The sequence below is a fragment of the Nuphar pumila genome, chromosome 15 (genome assembly GCF_984573655.1).
Source record: "Nuphar pumila chromosome 15, dmNupPumi1.hap1.1, whole genome shotgun sequence".
Classification (NCBI taxonomy): domain Eukaryota; kingdom Viridiplantae; phylum Streptophyta; class Magnoliopsida; order Nymphaeales; family Nymphaeaceae; genus Nuphar; species Nuphar pumila.
The window spans coordinates 82642461-82664308 of NC_143263.1; the positions used below are offsets into that span (position 1 = coordinate 82642461).

Here is a 21848-nt window from a genome sequence, read left to right on the forward strand (position 1 = left end):
CATATATGTGTTATAAGGTTGTCAAAAAATTTATAGTGATTCAATCATGCATACATGTGTTCTAATGCTAGCAATAAAAATTCATAGTGATTCAATCATTCATACCAGACGAGCATCAGAGCTCATGTTGAATGCAGACGAAGTTCTCCTATCCCGAAAAAAGTTGCACAACTCATTATGGACAAGGTTGAGAATGTCTTCATGTAAAAAGTCACGCATTATGTCCTGAAAAAGCTGGTGGACACCATCCCAATAAACAACATGGTCAATCGGACGATGAGAGTTGATGCTGACAGAAGAACTCTCAGAGCCCTGACTGCAAGAGGCAACAACTGGTGTGGTGTTTATGTTACTCCCAAACCCGAACACACGACCCTTTTTGGGTTCACTGGTTGCAGTCACCCATGCTGCAGAATCAAAATACGGATGCTGAGTGAAGTCATCGCCATATCGCTCTACCATATGTTGCTCGTATGACGCTTACAAAGTAATGATTACAATAGAAATTAATAATTAAGAATTATAATATTTATGATAATGTAATTCATGATAACTTGTATATTACAATGTTTATTAATATAATAAATACATAGTGTTGCCGTTCTCGCCTTCTCTGATACTAATTCTCTCATGCTCTTACGTTTATGTGTTTCAACAAATACATCATTGTAAGGCACAATGCCTCTTTTTTGGTTTCCTGCACGATTAAATGATAAAAAACTTAATTAAAAAATATGCATAAATACTTATAAATTTGATTATATATTAATGAGTTACCATTTTCTTCTGGTGGCTCCCAAAAGTCCTAGAACCACCTGTGTGTAGATGGGCATCAGGCATCTTTGTTCAGTTTTATGTAGCCTTTGCTGAGCGGTTTCAAAATTCATGGCCTGCCCACTTGTCGCACATTGCATCCCAATAATCTATCTTGATAGTAGAAGAGTCATGACCCTTCCACTGCAGTGGATCATCTATCCCACCAGCTGCTTTTATTGTTGTAGTCTTCATATTGTCACTACAAGAAACCTGTGGATTAGCGACAACCTAAATCCGACGCTAATCCGTCGCTAAACTGTTTAGCGACGGATTAGCGTCGGATTAACGAACGAATAACTTTCATCGCGAATTTTTCGACGCTAAGTAGTGCCACAACTTATCCGCCGCTAATTCCGTCGCTAATTGGCGACAGATTAGCGACGGATATGATCCATCGCGAGTCCTTCACTATTTTAAATTAGCGATGGATAATATCCGTCGCTAATCCATCGTTAAATTTAAAAAAAAAAAAATTTAAAAAATTGCTCGTTGCCGGCGTGTTCTCCGGCAGGGAGCAATTTTTTTGTACAAAACTGGCGTCATGACGCTCTTCCGCAGCGAGCCAGTCACGACTGGAGACGGGATCCGACGAGGGAGAGGCAGGACAGGCGGTGGAGACTGCCGAGGGGCACCGCCGGGAGGAGCGGTCAAGGCAGGCGGCGTAGCCAGGGTTCACGGGGGAGAACTTGCAGGAGGCGTCGGGCTGGACGACGACGCGGAGGATGGAGGTGCCATTGGTGCCCGAGCAGTCTCCACCGAGAGGTGCCTGAGAATGGAGGATGGAGGTTCCGTCGGGCTGGACGACGAGACAAGGACGGAGGGATCGCTGCAGAGTGGCTACAGAAGTTGCGCAAGGTGCGAGAGGTGCCGTCGGGCTGGACGATGAGACGGGGACAGAGGGATCACTGCAGAGCGGCTGCAGAAGCTGCACGTAGTGCGAGAGGTGCCTGAGAAGGTCGACCTCCGTGGTGCGAGAGGTCGTTGCGCATCGTCAGAGGAAGGTGGGGATGGTTTAAATCGAACAGGAGGAGGGAAAAACAGAGGGAAGGAAATTTTCGAACGGGGGGGGGGGAGGGAAAATTTCATGCCTCAGGCGAGACGGTTTTAAATAAAAAATTAGCGACGGAATTAGCGAGGGAATTTTTCCGTTCCTAATTCGTCACTAAATAGCGACGGATTAGGGACGGAAAAATTCCCTCGCTAATTCCGTCGCTAAGTATCATTTTTTGTAGTGTTTTGGCGACGAAAAAACATTGTCGCTAATCCGTCGCTAATTAGCGACAGATTTAGCGATGGATATATTTATGTAGCTAATTTTGCAAATATTTCAAATGTTAGCGACAAATAGTTTTCGCTCGCTGATCCGTCACAAATTTGCGACGGGAAAAATCCGTTGCAAATTTCCGTCGCTAATTAGCATTTTTCTTGTAGTGTGTGCAGCATGTCAGTAAATCGATTGGTAGCCATCTTCTGCCACACTATTCTCGCATTACTCTTCCTTTGCAATCGTGAAGCAATTTGAAGCCTACAAATAATTTCAGAAAGTTAGTTCACATGACTATAATAAAAAATTATATATGAAACACATTATCTATGATAAACGATTATATACTATGAATGAGGACCATAATTTTTCTAACACTGTCTTCGGGTACTCTTTTCATTGAGCGATCAGTCCTGGTAGATGCTGAAGTAGTGACTTTCTAATTTCTCGTATTACTTCTTATGGCTCGAACCTCGCGCTGCACATGAATTGGTACACATTAACAATCGACTATCGATATACACTATTTATAAAATAAGTATTGGATAAGTGACAATATAATACTTATGGTCAACTATCGATATACACTATTTGAATGAGTCATTGTGTGTCAAACTGAGAAGACCCTGCATCCAGCGTTGTCTCGTGATGTGTATAAGTAGTTGGCGTAGGTGGGTCGTGTGCAGGCGAAACATCATCTACAAAACAATGAGTTAGAAATTCGCACAATGCATATATAAACTAATCAACTGTACATTTATTTAAATGATATACCTATTGAAGAATTACGTGAAGACGAAGATTGAGATTGGCTATCACTTGATCATCGACCACTGCGACCTCCACGAACCATATTCTAACAAATAAAAATGTTATTTGGATCAGTTACATAACTCTTGATCTTAGCATGGACATGACATATGCATAAAATGTAAAGATTTAAAGGTCCTACATGAATCAATTTTATAATTATGCATGTACATGCTAAGTATGCATGGAATGTAACATGATATGCAATTCCATAAACATGGATACATAATCAAATCAAAAATAACTTCACACAAGCATGGATATAGTCATGTCAAACATTATAATACATTCAAATCATTCATATCACAACAATGTCAAACATGTACTTGCAGCAAACACACTTCAATATCCCGCTAACTACAATCATGACTAGCATGGACTTCGAACTACAAAAATAAGAGCATATGAAAAAGTGATGTGGTATGCATTAGAAGATGTATTTCACTAGCTCGAGTATGCTTCCTCATCACTTATTTGACTTTCATATTCTTCTTTTTCTTCCTCCTCCTCTTTGTTTTCTTCTTCATTAGGCGCCCATCCACTTGGTATATCATTTGGATGACATTCTTTCATATGTGTGCCATTGGAAAATGGAGATGTGGCATACAAACCATGTGTGATATCGTGACCATAAGAGAAGTCATACATATCATATGATTGATATTAATCACCCTCTTCAGCAATCTTGTCTTCATATAATTGATCATACTCGGGGTATAGTTTAGACTTCACCTTGCAAAACCGCCCACCATTCATTTCTATCTGACTTCCTTGTATTCGGATATAAAGTATAGTCAACTTGTTGAGCTTGCGAGGCTAATATGAATGGTTCATATGTTCCAAACCTTGATTTATGATTCACCTTCACAATGCATGAGGCTTTGTCGACTCTTGTTGATGTGGGATCAAACCAATGACACTTGAATAAAGTTATTGTGTTATTTATGCCTAAGTAAGTCAACTTCATTATTTCTTCAATAACATTATAGTAGTCAAATTCATTTTCACCATAACTGCTACCCTTGACACACACCACTATTCATCGTTGACTTGTTTACACCGTAGTCTTTTGTATGAAATCGATAATCATTTACGATATACCCGTTGTAACATTGCACAACTTTGATCGAACCATTTTGTAAATCACATATTCTTTGATCATTAAAATTACCATGACGGACCTACAAGCATAAACAATGACTGTAATCATGACCAATTAAGTAACATATTATTGTTTACACAAAAAGAATGCATGTCATAGTCCTTACCAACTCTTTGAACCATGCCCCAAACTTATAGTCATGTTCTTTTTGTACTTCTGAATCAGTGAAATGTGGAAGTTCTCTTCACAACTCCAGATCAAATCGTTTGCACTTAACAAATATTTATATTATTGAATCATATACGCATATATAGAACTTAGTATTACATATTAAGTATACTTACTTGATGTAGGGGTCGATCGTTGAGCAATTAAAAAGGATATATATTTGTATTGTGTCTTGCTCTCAATCTTTCAAGAGTCTTGACCGACAACTACCAAAGGCATGCCCAAGTGGTTTAAATATCAATAGTTTGTCAATCACAGTAAATTGATATCCATCATCATTACGAGGTGGGCAAGTGTAATGTGTTGGAATATGAGGTTCAAAGTACATAGATGAGAAATTTGAAATCTCTTCTAAAGTGTACGCCTCACAAATTGAACCCTCCACTTTTGCTTTATTCTGAACCTTTTTTTTAGGTCAAACATGCATTTGTCAACAATATACATCTCATAATATAATAAATTCTCAATAGCATTAGAGAGAAAAGTATAAATAAAAATATATCTTTTAAATGAGTACATCCACCAATATTGCACAAGACTACCAACCCTAAGTTCATATGGCAAATATATGATCACATGTTCCATAATATCAAAAAATGTTGGCAAAAATATCTTCTTTAGCTGATAAATAGTAGTGATGACGAATCATCAAGATTCTTTACCTCAGTTACTACAACTTTCGATGCATACAATGTTCTAAAAATTTTACTCAACTCGAATAATACCCCCCATATAGGTTTGTCTAACATATCACAGAATGCTAGATGAATCAACTGTTGCATAATGACATGACAATCATGACTCTTCAATCCATATAATTGTCCCTCGTCTATCTTCATAGACCGAGCAATGTTAGAGACGTATTCATCCGAAAATCTCAACTGTCTCAACCACTAACATACCTGCTTTACTTGATCTGGTCCAAGCATGTACCTTGCCTTTGGTTTCAGTATTTTGCCATTGTACTCTTGGAGTTCCAATTCTAGTCTTTTACATATTACTTTTAAATTCATACGGGCCTTCAGATTATTCTTCAGTTTTCCTTTGGCATTCATTATCATATTGAACACATTATCAAACACATTTTTCTTCGCATGCATCACATTCAAATTATGTTGTATCAATAAAGTCAGCTAATATGGTAGTTCCCAAAATATAGATTTCTTTATCCAATTATGATTTTTTCTAAATCCAAGGAAGCGCGTCGGACTACGGACATCTGTCAGTCCATATGGAAAATATCACAAATGTCTTAAAATCTCTATGCCAGACAATTGTATAGGTGGACCTTCTATTTCAGTTATGCTTGCTTGAAATACATTCTTTTGTCATCAGAACGGATGGTCGCTGGGTAGAAATCAAACCAACACGGTTTCCTTCCATGTGTCAATCTAAAAGATTTTGTATCCACCATGCAGTACAGACATGTCAAACTCCCATGTGTATTCTAACCAAATAACATATCATACGCAGGAAAGTCACTAATTGTCCATAGAACAACAACCTTTATATTGAAGTTTTGTTTTTTGTAGGCATCGTACGTGAGAACACCAGCATCCCACTGTATTTTCAGTTCATCAATCAATAACCTTAAATATACATCAAGATTTTGGCCCGGAGAGGTCGGACCAGGGATCAATAGAGACAAGAAAATATTTTGATGCTTCATACACAAGCTTGGAGGAAGGTTGTATGGGGTGACAAATACTAGTCAACACGAGTATGGGATTGATCTACCCCTAAATGGATTAAATTCATCTGTACATAAACTTAGCCTAACATTTCTCACTTTCATTGCGAAGGTCTGATGAGTACGATCAAAGTACTTCCAAGTTTCTGCGTCAACAGGATGTATGATCTTATTTTTATCATGTCGAACTTTATTTGCATGTTATCTTATGTGTTTAGTTGTCCTAGAAGATATATACAATCATTGCAATCTAGGGGTGAGAGGAAAGTAGCAGAGTGACTTGTATGACACTTCTTTTGACCTCGTGTTAGCATTGCATTTTGTCTTTGGCTTGAACCAAGGATGTCTGCATGATGGATATGATCTGTTATTTTCTTGATCTTTGAAATACAATATACAGTGATTTGGACAAGCATCTATCTTTTGATACCTCATACCTAGAGCGTTGACCATAACCTTCGCACGATAGAAATTTTATGGCAATTTCTCATCTTTGGGTAACACAGTCTTAACAATAGAGCACAGACGGTCAAAACATGATTGAATCAAATTATACTCTGACTTTAAATTCAATAGTTGAAGAACTGCAAACAAGATAGTGTGACTCTCGCAACTATTCTACAGTGGCTCGTCAACAACTCTAAATAAGTTATAAAATCTACAAGCTGTATCGTTTGTTGCTTCTTCCTCTACCCTAGTTAGTACATCATTATGACCCATAGCAAAACTCAGTTCTAGTCTTGCGGCATCAAATATCAAATCCATATATGGATTATCGTGCACCACATCCACCCGTACGTCAAAATTGTTCCAAAATTCTTTACCATGAAGAGTCCAATTCTAATAATCACTCACAAAACCCTTCATGTATAGGTGATGTCTAACGCCATGAGGTTCTACAAATCGATTGTTCTTACATATCATGCAGGGGCACCTGATCTGACCGATGGGATCCATTGTACTGACACTTGTTGTTGTAAATTCAATAAAACTGTCAACACCAGTCATATATTCAAGCGATACCTCATTATCAACTATCCTACGGTACATCCATTCACAATTTGCAGTCATTTTATCCTATAATGTTACGGATATTATCTTAAACAGTTAAAAGAGAATCATAATAATGCGTTGATGTAAAAAATATCAAATTTATCATGCATTATATATATATATATCACAAAGATATTTAGAAAAATGAAATCACATTCACAGACACGATACATTTAATTTAAGCATGTTTTCAAGATACAATTTTACATGAAATGCATAGTCAAATCGAAAATAACTCCATGCAAGCATGGATAGTTATGTCAAACATTGCAATATATTCAATCATTCATGTCACAACAATGTCAAACATGTAGTTGCAGCAAACATACTTCAATATCTCGCTAACTACTATCATGACTAGCATGCAATCTGAACTATAAAAATAAGAGTACTTCTATTCTTATACATTTAAATCATGCTCAACATGATCTCCAAACTCCAGCAAAATAGTCCTAGATATCCACAACTAAGTGAGTGTGTGAGCAAAAAAGTGTTGCATCCAAGAAAGTAAATAACATGTGATGCACTCGCATTACTTACTCTCCACAGATATTTACCCGATTTGCATACATTTGCATTTGCAATTTTCTTATTTCTTTTCACATGGCATTTTAAGTTGCATGCGATGCTTAGCATTAAGCATCGCACATTTTGCTCTGCTACGCACCTGTAATGCACATTTATATACGACAGGGGCAGCAACCCATCAAGAGGCGGCAAGATCTCCTCAACCACTCGGCAGAGAGAGAGTGAGAGACAGTATACCTGCAAACTCACTGGTGAAGGGAATCTGGCCGCAAGTCAGCTGTGGAGCGAGGCTACCAGAATAGGAGGATGACACGATCACCGGTGTGGGTCAGGGTAGATTTTCAAAAAATGGTTGATATTTGCAAAATCGTCTCTTCCCCTCCCTGCCTCAATAACCTGACAAAAAAAGGGGACAGCGGCACAACCTCTGCCTTCCTGTCAAAATGAAAGGAAGAGAGAAAGGGGCAGGGGGTGTCGCCCCGTCTCCTGTCTGCTTGTTTGCCTGAAAAGGGAGCAGACCCCTCCCTTGCTATCCGAGGAAACAGAGAGGGGCCTGGCCCCTCCACTGCGAAAAGAGGAAGCAGAGAGAGGGGTGGGCTCAGTTGCCAAGTCGATCCCGACCCCAACCTTGACCGAGAGGGAGGTGGACTCAGCTACCTGGTTGAGCCCGACCCCATCGAAACAAAGAGAGAGAGAGAGAGAGGAGCAGGGAGGGCCTCCCCCTCTCCTGTCGAAAAGAGAGAACAGAGAGCGAGCGAGCAGGGAGGGGCGACACCCCTTCCATTGAAATCAGGAGGCAGGGGTTGGGGTTACACCGACACCTACCAAAACAAGAGTCACCCCATGTGGCAGAGGGGTTCGATCCCAGTCCCCCAGCTTGACACAGGCCCTGCTTGCCACATGGGATATCACCTCAGTGGTACAAAGAGAGACGGGTGAGCAGGGAAGAAGAAAAAGAGCAATGAGCAAGGTGAGAGGGGGCGAGAGAAAGGGCAGGGGTTATGCTCCTCCTCGTCCTCTGAGAGGAAAATAGGGAGTAGGGAAATGAGAGAGAGAGAGAGAGAGAAAGATGAGAGGGGGCTCACCTGAGAGGGGGTCGGAGGGTGCATCGTCAGCGTCGGTCCTATTGGTGGTAGGGGAAAAGCGGAAACTCAGGGAGAGAGAAGGGAGCAGCGAGGGTAGGTGATGTCGGCCGAGGTCGGATGCCCGACGAGGTGGTGCCGACGAAGCTACCGAAGAGGGAGGCAATCATCGGAAGGGGAAGAAGGGAGGGTGAGCAACGGGGCGAGAGAAAGGGCGGGGTAAAAGTTGTGCGATGAATGAAACAGAAAGGAAAAGAAGGGGGCTCGCATTAGGGTTTTACGAGAAATTAGTGACAGAAATTTTCTGTCTCTCAACCATCGCTAAGTTGCGATGGAGTTTGAGATGAAACATTTTCGTCGCTAATCTGATGCTAATTAGCGATGGATTTTGAGACAGAATTTTTTTTGTCGTAAATTCCGCAACTAATTCTAATTTTAGGGACGACTAATTTTATCTCATTAATCCGTCGCAAAATTGCAATGGATTATTTCTGTCGCAAATTTCCATCGCTACTTAACATTTTTCTTGTAGTGAAACTAAAAGGAGTCAGGTCAGGCCAAACCAAACCAAAACCTAAACCTAAAGTCAAACCCAAAACCCATGGGCATCACCCCTTACACAAGTTGAAGCGTGGTGACTTCCTGGGGGCAAGAGGTAAGCCCACAGAGTTTTACACTGCCAGGATCGTGATTGTAAGTACAAAAAGCAGACCCAACATTGCTAGGTCTATGATCTTGGGGTGCGGTTTCTCTATGTAAATATATAAAAAAATATTTATAATATATTGTTCAATGTATAATTTTATTAATATATATGTAACCATATTTTTATATATAATATACATAATATTTATATTATATTTTATATAATATATATAATTATATATATAATATAATATATATGTATGACTCAGTTGAGTCATGGGTTGACTTGGCCGAATCTCGGCTATCTCAGTCAAGTTTTGTTCATTTTTGAGGTATTCACTAGGTTGACCCAGTAAATGATCGAGTCAAATTGAGTCATTGCATTGACTATGCGAGTTTTTAAACCATGGTTTTAATAATTGAGAGAGAACCAAAGGGGTTGGCATAGTTGGAGTTGACTGTTAGACGTGCAGTTGTGCAAGCTGAAGCAAGCATAGGTTATGAGGTTGAGGGTACTAGCCCTGATGTTTTCCTGCCTCGATAAGGTCACAATGTCTCTTGGGTCGGGCTAGTTCATGGTTTCCCCAGGTTTTTTTTTTTTTATAACTTGAAGAAACTGCATCCGGTATGCAGACTTGATCGTACTCGCTTAGCCTGCCATACCTACGGTCATCATGCCGACAGTGTAAAGGTCTGACCGTAGGACCTCTGACCCCGAGGCCTATGATACGCGTTGGCTTGAGTAAAGTGGTGACGCCCATGAGAATCGAACCTTGACTGCCCGTCTATAGGGGTGTCAACAGGTCGGATTTATCTAGATCTCAGCCGTACCAAACCCTATATGATTCGGGTATGGTGATAAATAAGAAGACCTGATTAAGACCCAGGTTTGAACCCGAAGGTCCGATTAATCCATGAAGCCGAGTTAGTTTGTTAAATTTTATACTAAACCCATATCCGACCTGAGTTCCGAATAAGACCCACAAAATTTCAATGTAAAAATTATAAAAAAAAATATTATTTTACTGGGTATGGCCAGGGTCTGGTTCATGTAGTTCTTATAAGGTCTGGGTATGGTTTCTTTTATGAGGGTGTGGACCCGATACCATACTCAAAAATCAAGGTCAGGTCTGGTTTCACCTGGGTCTGAACCAAACCCAACCAGTTGACACTCCTTCCCTTCTAGCAGCCTAGGCCCAAACCCACTACGCCAATCCCCCATGGGGCGGTTTCTCCAGGTAAAATATGAAAAAAAACAATAATTGAGAGAGAGTGAGATGTGAAAGAAACAAATTGTGGTCTACACTGTCCACACTACACTGATAAAAGCTTAAAACGAGAGAATATTGTAGTAAGGGGTATCAACCGCTCAGGTTTGGTTCAGACCCAAGTGAAACCAGAACCAGACCTTATTTGAGATGCTGGTACCAGGTCTGGATCTGTGTCCCATCGGACCCATCATAAGAGAAACAATACCCGAATCCTAAAGGGAGTACATGAACCAGACCCAGACCATACCTGGTAAATTTATATATTTTTTTATCTTTTTATATTGAAAAAATGCAGATCTTAGTCAAAACATGGATCGGGCTTGGGTCCGGTATGAAATTTCACAAACATACCCGGCTCCATATATTAAGTGAACCCTTCGGGTTCTACCCGGATTCTATTTGAACCTTCTTATTTATCACCAAACCCTGACCCTATAGGGTTTGGTATGGGTCGGGTCCAACCCAACCCAACCCAACCCATTGATACCCCTAATTACAGTCAACTTCTGTTGAGAATTTGAACTTTTGTTTTTCCTTGTTGTTTTTATCGGAAATATCAACAAAAATTAAACTTTTAATAAAAACACGTAAAAAGGAACAAAATTGGACCTTTTTTAAAAAAAAAAAACAATATAAGCTCAAAGATCACATGATATTTTCATTTGAAGGATAAGATCACCACATTTTAAAACAATCAATGATATTTTGCCCGTTTAAAATATTAACTAAAATACCATGTTTTATTAGTGATATTTTCAGAATATCGCCTATATTTGCCCGTTTAAAATATTAACTATGGTCCACAAGTTGGCTGTGGGATTCTTGCGTGTAGAGAGATTCATTATATCCGGGTAGCATTTCATTCCGTGTAGGTTGTTATTGAAGTTATGTATCATTCAACGTGAAAAAGCGTGAGTGGGGACGCTCCGACGAATGATTGGATAAGCAAATCCAGCCCAACTCTTATTCATCAATAATTTTTTATAATAATAATGGAAGACGTTACCCCTTGCTTCCTCCACCACCAATCCAAACTGGTCATTCATTCTTCTTCTCCCTTTGTTTCTTCAAGAAATTAAAATGGAGGGAGAGGAGCACAACTACGGCAACTCCATCGTCCTCCGGCTCGTCACCGTCGTGGCCATCGCCGCCGTCTCCGTATGGGCGAACCACGAGGCCTCCAAAGGCTTCGAGATCTCGGTGACCAACGAGATCGGTGACGCCGACGCCGCCCGGCGATTCCACCGGCTCTTCGTGGCCGACGACGGCATCACTCGGATGGTGCTGTCCGCCAGCCGGCTCGCGGAACGCCTCCTCTACCCCAACGACGACGGGCACGCTCACAGCAAGAAGGTCGTGAAGCGCGTTCACATCAACGTCCGGCTTTCCACCTCCTCCAATCATCACCAAACTCTGGTCCTCAGAGATAGCAAAAACTGTGATTATTATCGTGAATGTTACGCGATCCATGTCAACAGAACGATTCTTGAGGAGAAGGAAGACGTGGGGGCCGTGAAATCGGCGGTGGGAAAGGCTGTACAGAAGGTGATGGCGTACGCTTGGTTGCGGGACGGCGAGGGAAGCGCGCCTCGAGCGCTGGTCGATGGGCTGGCGGAGTACGTGAGCGCGTCGGCGATGGGGGTGGGAATTGCGGGAGCGGTCGGCGGGAGAGGAGAGTGCTGGTTGGAAGAGGAGCCGGTGGAAGTTGCGGCTTTCATTGCGGTCTGCGAGTGCCTGAGGAGCGGGTTCGTGGCGCGGCTGAACGGGGCAATGGAGGGAGGATGGCGACCGGAGATGGTGGACGAGGCGTTGGGGTTTCCTTCTCGAAGGCTCTGCTTCTCCTTCTCTTCCAAGCTCGCCTTGCCTTCTCAGACGACGACGACTCCCGAATCGTGCCTGACTCCGGTCGTCTGGAGACGGTGACGGTACTGGAACGTGGGATGTGAGTGGGACCCCCTCCATTCCATTATTAGCTTTCTCTCTTACATGGATGAGGAAGAAACTGAGTTTCACCTCTTTTATCTATTTTGGGAGTTTACTGTATTTCAAAACATTTTTAAAATCACTTTAAAATCACTTGAAATAAGCTTGTTGTCAGTCGTATGCTATGAATCGTTAGTCAACGACTTGTTGTGGGGTCCTCAACCAGTATGTCAGTATAATAAATGATGAATTATTTGGCGAACTTGGCTTCTCTCATTTTAGTGAGCAGTTAAGATGACCCGCAACAATGCTATTTTTTGACATATTTTAACAGTTTTCAATAAACTAGTAAATCTGATATATATTGGCAAACATGTATTCTATTCTGCGCATCAACCTTCCTTAGCTTCAACGCAATTAGCACTCATCGACACCTCTTGAACCCTGCTCGTTGATCATCTGTATTTGTATCTTGCTTTCTTTTTTAGGCTTGTCTTGGGCTTCTTCTTTTTTTCGATGGATTCAATGGTGGTTGAACCAGTTTTTTGCAATGTTGATAGTTATAGTGCGTCTCTCTCTCTCTCCTAAACGGGTTTGCAAGGCAAGAAATGTGGCTGAAAATGGGTAATGGAGTCTGTCCATCAAAATGTTATTGGTGGGTTTTCTTTTCTGTGCATCTTTTAGTTTTTAGTTTTTTTTTTTTTTTTTTTTGTAAAAACTGCATTTATAGATGCACATAGAGTTGGGACCGAGCTTATCTGCCTGCTAGGTGACATTAGCCAATCACATGACAGCACCACATGGAATGGCGTCATGTGATTGGCTGCATTTAGGTCTGGGGAAACGAAACGAGCAGTTGATCGTTTGGCTCGGCTCTGAAACTAAGTTCAGTCAGAGCTGAGCTGTGAGCCAGCTCGTTTAGGTAAAAAAAAAATTAAAAGAATAATTTAGAAAAAACTGCTATCTTATTAATTATATTTAAAAAAGAAAACTGGTAATCGTAAAAGTGTGTAACTGTTAGAGCTAGAAATCACAGGTACAAGTTGTAACATGGTTTGTTTGTTAAACTCAGACATTGAATTGCAAAGTTTTGGTATGTTAGGGCTAAATGATTGTTAAAATTCTTTTAAAAAAAAATACTTGTGTGTCAATCACATTATTCAAAGTCCACTTTCTACTAGACAAGTCATATAGATTACATCTGTATAATATATAGACAAATGAAATTGAAAAAAAGGTTTCTATTCAATAATTTGGTACCTTTATTAATGCCAAATATTTAGGGATGCAAAGGGCTGGGATTTCGGATCCCAAATTACAGTAAGGAGTCAGATCCGTTCTGTTCAGATTTGGGACAGCTAAAATTTGCAAATGCCACTTTCTGAATCTGATCCGTTTGCAACCTTACAAATATTTACCCTTTATAGAAAGTTGTACTACAATTTGGTTATTATATTTCTTTGCTTTTTTTGGATTTAACCCGAAGAAACCACACCTGACACAAAGACTTGGTCACGCTGGCTCAGCCTGTTATACCTACGTCGTGCCCGCAGCATAAAACTCCGAGGCTGGGACCCTTGCCTGGCCCCAGGGTCTATGCTATGTGTTGGTTTGCGAAGAGGCTAGACACCCATGAGAATCGAACCTTGACTGCCCACCCCAACTTTTTGCTTTTTTTTATTTATGTTTCAAAGACACAATGTTAAATATTAAGGCGGGATTGGTCTCATCTCAAGAGCCGATCTTATCTCAAAGTCCTTAAAGGTGCTTCTAGAAGTCTTAAAGAAGGAAAAAACTAACCAGATGAGGATGATAAACATGATTTCACAAAGAGAAAACAAATCAGAAAGGATATCGCTTCTATGTGCCTCAGTGAAGGAGGTTTCCCACCAAAGAAAAGGGTTACAATGTAAATCTGAAACTTACCTTTGTGTAATTCCAGTATGCAATACAAATAAGAAACAACACCTAGTAGTGTGACAAATATCGTGATTTATGACAAATCTCGCAAAAATATCACAAGAAATTACCTAAACTTTTAAACTTTTATTTCTCCCGAAGTTTTTTCTTATAAACATAAATATTGTATTTTAAACTTGATATTTATGTTTTGATCGACTATTTATCATTAAAAAATGTTTTTTGTTTTTAAATATGTTTATTTGTACTTATTTATAAAAATTAATTTTTTTATTTTAAATTTACCTTTTATTGCTGATATTTTGCCGAAAAAAAACTCAAGATTTTCAAAAAAAAATCTTTTTCTCGTGAGTTCTTGGCTGCCAATATTTTGCCGTTTTAACTTTTTGTCACTATGATCGTGAGATAGAGAGTGTGTGAAGGTTTTTGAGTTATGGATGTAGGTCATCTTGACCGAACCACATAAAAACGTGATCTTTCTCTTTTTTTTGGTTTGTAGTTTGTGTGGTTTCGAATGTTGGTTTTCATGGTATCCAAGCCACTCGACTCCTTGATCGTGTGCTAGTGCGAGCAGATCTCTCATTGGTTCAACAACCATCCTTCATCCTCCCATTTCCTTACCTTGCTACCCCAACGATCCTCCCATTTCCGATAAACTCATTTGTCACCCATAAGCCACCATCTTATCAACCAAGAGGGGGAAAAAAAATTCAAACCGTTTCGGACCCAGCGTTAGAAGGTGTCATCTAGTTCCTCGTCGCCATAGTGCTCACCACCTCCAACCTAGGGCTACCTAAGCCCGTGGTAAGTCTTCTATCCCCATTCTCTTTTGATTTCCTTACTCGTTCTTGTATTTTCATTTATATATTTTAGATTTTTTTTTAGCATCATAGTACTTCCTTTGGTTTTTCCTCTAGTTTCAACTACAAATTCATAAAATTTTCCTTTTGCCTTTTTAACTTCATCAACATTAAACCAAATTTTCTTTCATTTTTCTCAAACTTTAGGATTTTTTTTAGGTCCTTGGTTTAGGGATTTTGAGATATTCCTTTATCTTAGGATCTTTGGGATTTTCCTTAAGCTTTCCTAAAATTATTGTTTTTCCAAAGTCTTCACCTCACATTTCATCTAAGTTCCCTTAGGTTTCTTAAGTTCATGGGTTTTTTTTTTGTTCTTAGATCTCATGCCATTGCACATTCTAGCATTTAGAATTCTCTAACTACTTTCTAACCTCCTTAGATTTCCTAAAACTTATCTTTCTAAATTTTCTAAGCCTTTCCCACTCTTCATGATTTTCTCAAAAACATAAAATTTTTCAAGTTCTTGTTTTGAGGTTTAAGCCCTTCCAAGTTCTTAATTTTCAAAGTATTTATTTGATATCTTTCTCATCATAGATCTCTAGTTGCTTGCACTTTTTCATGTTTTCTCATTTTTTAGCAACAATAGTGCATTTTACACCATTGGAGCTCGCCTAGGTGTTCAAAGTTTGAGGTACCTATCGCACAAAGAAGATCCAGATCCAATATAAAGCCCAAGTCATTTATCCCTAGTCAATGGAAGAGACACAACCCCAGCTCGTACATGTAGGATCCCATTACTTTTCAAAAAGGAGGAGAGTTAAAGTTCATATTTTCAAAAGAACCTTTCAAAATAAAAACCAAGAAAAGAGAAGTGGACAGGGGATCTCCTTCCTCTTAGAGATTCTTTATCCATCCATTTTGGGTGTCCACAATAGGTATGTAAAATTAAAAGATATGTTGATGGGTTTATAACTTGATATAAGGCCGGACTTGTGGCAAATGGTTATAGTCAAAAGAAAGGAATTAATTATTTTGAAATCTTTAGTGTTGTGGTTAAATCCACTACTAGCAATTTATCATTGTTAAATCCATTACATGGGTACTTGAATGATGGAGTTTATATGGAACAACTTTTGAAGTTTGAAAATAAAGAGTTTTCACACTATGTGTGTAGGTTGGATCATGCTTTGTATGGTTCGAAACAAGCACTTCAATCCTTGGTATGACCAGCTATGGTGTTATATAGAGTATTTGAAATTTGTGAATTCTAAGTGGGATAATTCCTTGTTTATTAGTTCTTATGGAAATACAATATTTGTGTTTGAATATGTGGTTGACATTGTTAATATAGGGAGCTTGCAAGAGGAGATTAGAAAGATCATGCAAGCCTTTTAACTTGAATTTTCAATCAAAGACTTGGGTTCTATAAATATTTTTTGGGTGTAGAAGTTATACATACAGATGCGGCATTGCACTTACTCAAATAAAATACATCTATGATTTGTTAACCAAAGCGAGTATGACAGATTAAAAGCTTGTATTAACTCCAGCCGTTTCAAATGTAAAATTGTCAAAATTCGAAGGAAAATAACTTAAGGATGCTACTTTTTATCATAGCATTGTTAGTGTCATGGGCTAATTTTCGCAAAATAAGCCCATGCGGCGCAACGATCCTCCTTACCGCCGCAAGCCTTCTAATTGCTATCTCATAGTCACTTTTGCCACAGGCATATAATAGCTCGCAACCTGTAACACGCTAGACTAGCCAATATGGCCAAGCTAACGGCCACAAGCCACTCACCAACACTTTCAATGTGCTGAATCAGAATGTTGACCTTGTGTGCTACCCCACGCACAGCTGCCTAGCGGAAGCTCTTCAAGCGCATCTTCAAATGCATTCTATGTTATCAATGTCACTTTGTGCATAGTCGTCTCATACCAACTAAGCACTTCCGAGAAGGGCACCAACCTGCCTTAGCTTGGAATGTCATGGAGCACCTCGCAACTCCATGCGCAAGCCAGTTGAAACCTCGCCACTAAAGGAACAAGGTCTTGCGACCCCCAGTCCGAAGACTAGTTGATGATTTCATGCCATAGCGAAGAGCACCACCCAAACCCATTCGCTGGCGCATAGACTCTCTCTTGCCTAGCCCCGAGTATCTTTACTCGGTTGGAATCACCTAGTGTGACTCCTGGGGGAATCACTCCTAACCCACATGCACCCCCGTGCGTCCAATCGTCTCGCGTGGGAAACCCGCAAGTTGAGAGGTTCTTAAGCAACTCTCCAAAGGCAACACCCTCTGGTCTGTTGGCACTGCTTAGCCAAACAACGCTCCACGTCTGTGCCGCCATACAACTATGCACTAATGACGATATTGTTGCATATCGCATGCCATGCTACCACCGCACGTCACCGATCAAGCTGACGCATACCGCGCGTTCTTACGCTCGATGCATTTTCCACTCAGTAGAGCTCCGCACTGCTCATGCCCCATTCCAAACTTGGCCCGGGACATGCTCCCCCACCCAAGCCATTATACGTCCTCGATAATGTTGGTGTAGGTAAGAACACAGTTAGCTTGATCTGTCAGTTCCCTTTTTGTGTTAACTTTTGGCTAACTTCTTTTTCATCTAACTCAACTTGTTCTGGTGTCCATCCACCATCTCCACAATCTTCAATATGCCAAGTCCCATACCTTAGCGCATCTCTGGTCACTTAGACAGCAGTCTTTCGCTTTCTCGCAACGAGCATTCCATGCTCGTGGAACCCCAGTGTAGTTCCAACTCAAGCAGGGCATCCTTACTTGCACGACAAGCTTATCGTCATTAAGCTCATGGCTGGGTTGCCTTCCAACCTTAGCAAGGGCACTTTGATCCCTTTGTGGTCCTCTCAGAGAAAGATGACCACTAATGTGTACCGCAGAGATCTCTATCCCTTTAGCACAACATTTACGGTTTTTCGATGATCCATCTGAGTCCTCAAGTGGGGAATGCTTTGCTGGAGCATTAACCCAATGTGATCCTTTAGACTGTCTTCATGGTACTCGTCCTCCTCACATAGGCACCTTCGGCCCAATGCTGCTGTGTCCACCTCACATAGGCACCTTCGGCCCAATGTTGTTGCTCCCCTCCCAAAGCCCGCATGTTGCAACTCTCTTCTAGAGTCAGCAGAGAATTTCCGCAGGGATCAACGATCCAAGAACAACAACTCTTTTCGCACACACACTTCTCAGAGAACTTTCAACTTTAGGAGACCAAACCGACGAGCATCTTTGCTCAACGTGGGCACTTCGCTAACCCACAAACTTGGGAGAGAGGACAAGTTTTATCAAGTCTCCCCGACCCAAAGGTGCAAATCCTTTCAGCCGAATCCAACGTGCATTCTCTGCATGCACAAGGCAAACGCTACGCTCCACCTGTGAGCCTAACGCACAACTGGTGAGAATCTTTTTGATTTATCTGTGTTCCCTTAGTCGGCAACTGAACAGCAACCTTACACTTCAAAATATCATGGTAAAGATGTCCCATACCATACAACCACTACTTTGCTTCAGCGATTCGATTCACCAATCTTCAGTTACACAATTTTGCATCGCAAGGATAAACCATCTTAGTTCCTTTCAGTGTTGCACATGAACAACAAGGTCTTCGTAAACCTTTTTTATTTTGAGTGTATCTTGCTCAAGATATCGATCTGCTCTGAGTCCAATTGTCACGGGCTAATTTTCGCAAAATAAGCTCATGTGGCGCAACGGTCCTCCTTACTGTCGCAAGCCTTCTAATCGCTATCTCATAGCCACTTTTGCCACGGGCATAGAATAGCTCGCAACCTGTAACACGCTAGACTAGCCAATATGGCCAAGCTAACGGCCACAAGCCACTCACCAACACTTTCAATGTGCTGAATCAGAATGTTGGCTCTGTGTGCTACCCCACGCACAGCTGCCTAGCGGAAGCTCTTCAAGCGCATCTTCAAATACATTCTATGTTATCAATGTCACTTTGTGCATAGTCGTCCCATACCAACTAAGCACTTCTGAGAAGGGCACCAACCTGCCTTAGCTTGGAATGCCATGGAACACCTCGCAACTCCATGCGCAAGCCAGTTGAAACCTCGCCACTAAAGGAACAAGGTCTTGTGACCCCCAGTCCGAAGACCAGTTGATGATTTCATGCCATAGCGAAGAGCACCACCCAAACCCATTCGCTGGCGCATAGGCTCTCTCTTGCCTAGCTTCGAGTATCTTTACTCGGTTGGAATCACCTAGTGTGACTCTTGGGGGAATTACTCCTAACCCACACGCACCCCCGTGCGTCCAATCGCCTCGCGTGGGAAACCCGCAAGTTGAGAGGTTCTTAAGAAACTCTTCAAAGGTAACACCCTCTGGTCTGCTGGCACTGCTTAGCCAAACAACGCTCCACGTCTGTGCCACCATACAATGATGCACTAATGACGATATCGTTGCCTATCGCATGCCATGCTACCACCGCACATCACCGATCAAGCTGACGCATACTGCGCGTTCTTATGCTCGATGCATTTTCCACTCAGTAGAGCTCCGCACTGCTCATGCCCCATTCCAAACTCGGCCCGGGACAGTTAGTGTTGTTCAATATATTACCTTCTTTTCTTTTTTAGATAGGCAAACTAGGGTTAAGTAGACCCCCACCAGTTATACAACCATACCATTGGGTTTTGAAGTTGCAACATCCCAACACAAGGTGATGTGCACTAACTGCTCTTACCAGACAAGCAGAGCTCTGTTGGTTTAATATATTACAATCACGAGACCATATGCATGTTCTCAGATACTTGAAAGGCACATTTAACTTGGTACTCAACATACAACAATCACAAAGTTGTGGTCTTTTAACATATTCTGATGCTTGTGGTCTTTTAACATATTCCGATGCCGATTCGGCAAGGTGCTCGGATGACAGACGGTCTACAAGTAGTTATCTTACTTTTTTAGGGTCGAATCTCATATCCTAGAGCTCGAAAAAACAACACACTATAACTCACTCAAGTACAGAAGAGGCTGAATACAAAGCTATAGCTGGTGTTATTGCTAAATTAACATGGGTTGACCAGAGTTGTTGAATGAACTAGGCATAAAGTAAGAGGCAAAACCAGTCCTGTGGTGTGATAATTTGGGCGCAACATATTTGGTTGCAAACCTTATTTTTCATGTTCGTACGAAGCATGTGAAAATCGATTTTCATTTTGTGAGAAAAAAGTGTCGAGAAGATATCGAAATCAAATTCGTGGTTTCAGAAAACCAAGTGGTTGACATTCTTACTAAGCCGCTTCCAAGCCCCAAATACAATGCTTTGAAAGACAAGCTCAATCTTGCTCGGCTTGAGGGGGCGAATTAAGGCATGATTGGTCTTACATCAAGAGTCGACCTTATCTCAAGTAGCTAAATGTGCTTCTAGAAGTCTTGAAGAAGGAAAAGATGCTAATCTTGAAATATTGTCAGCTGAGGATGATGAACATGATTTCACAAAGAGAAAACAAATAGAACAGGGTATCTCTCCTAAGTGACTTAATGAAGGAGGTTTCCCACCAAAGAAAAAGTTGCAATGTACATGTGAAACTTACCTTTGTGTAATTCCAGCATGCAATACAAATAAGAAACAACCCCTCTATCGGGAGATAGAGAGCGTATCTGAGGGTTGTTGAGACATGGATGTAGGTCATCTTGACCAAACAACGTAGAAACTTGCTCATTATTTTGTTTGTGGTTCGTGGTTTGTGTGGTTTAGCACAAGGTTGCCGGACTAGGAAGCGGAAGCAAGAAACGATGTGGAAAGCGGAAGCGAGAAGCGATGCATTTTAAAATGTATAAGAAGCGGGAAGCGAGGAATAAAAAAAAGAAATATAATAATTGAATGTGAATCATAATGAAACACAAATAAAAACTAAAATAAAGTCACTAATATTAAATTTTATGATTTTTTAGCGTAAGAATTAAAGTTTTAACAAAATCTAAAAATGATGATTACCAATTTAGAGAAAGCGCATAAAAGTGAGTGAGAAGAGTGAGAGAAAACACAAAAAATATGAAAAGTTGAGTAAAAGAACATATAAGATAAATAGTGTGAAAAGCATAAGAGAAGCCTTCTCCTTGGGGGAATCAAGGTTCTCATCAAGTTTCGGAAGCGAGGAGTATCGCGCTTTCGAAGCAAGTTTTCGGGAATCGAGCTCCCACCTATCTAAGAAGCTTTCGATAACTCTGGTTTAGCATGCTCTTTTTCACTTAAAAACCACTAAGTAAACACTGGATTAGTCAAATCAAATGACTAAAATGCCTGATTATTGATTAATTTTCTAACAAAAGAGCATAACTTGAGTTATTTCATTGTAAAAAAAAGAATAGGTGGGTCAGCTTGGCCCAACCCTCCAGCAGTAAGGAAGGTTGAGGCGGGTTCAAGTTAAAGGACGTCACGAGTTCGATACAGAAGATGGGCATCCCTTTGCCACGCGACGAAAGCAGCAAGCTCCCTAGTAAATCTGATCCAAGTCTGAAAAATCAAATTCGGCAATCCAAATTCGATGTAAATCCACATTCGGATCTTATTATAAGGATCCAAAATCAGAATTAATATATTGGACTCGGATAAGATATCCGGCTGTATCTAATCTGTTTCCAGCTCCATATACTTGGGACCAAGCGCCCATCCATGTTGGATTATAGGCCATCGTCGAGGGAAAC

The 21848-nt window shown here is 40.7% G+C and overlaps 1 protein-coding gene across 1 annotated transcript; it reads left to right on the forward strand.

The window, feature by feature from the left end:
- The first annotated feature begins 11506 nt into the window (after positions 1 to 11506).
- Positions 11507 to 12804, forward strand: LOC149815794 (Plant basic secretory protein (BSP) family protein). Its single transcript, XM_089988722.1, has one exon. The coding sequence runs from the start codon at positions 11570 to 11572 to the stop codon at positions 12410 to 12412; it is 843 nt and encodes a 280-aa protein (XP_089844848.1). The 5' UTR covers positions 11507 to 11569; the 3' UTR covers positions 12413 to 12804.
- Positions 12805 to 21848: the final 9044 nt, after the last annotated feature.

Excerpts from the sequence above, each read along its gene's own strand:
- LOC149815794 (XM_089988722.1), top strand. The coding sequence starts at position 11,570 with ATGGAGGGAGAGGAGCACAACTACGGCAACTCCATCGTCCTCCGGCTC.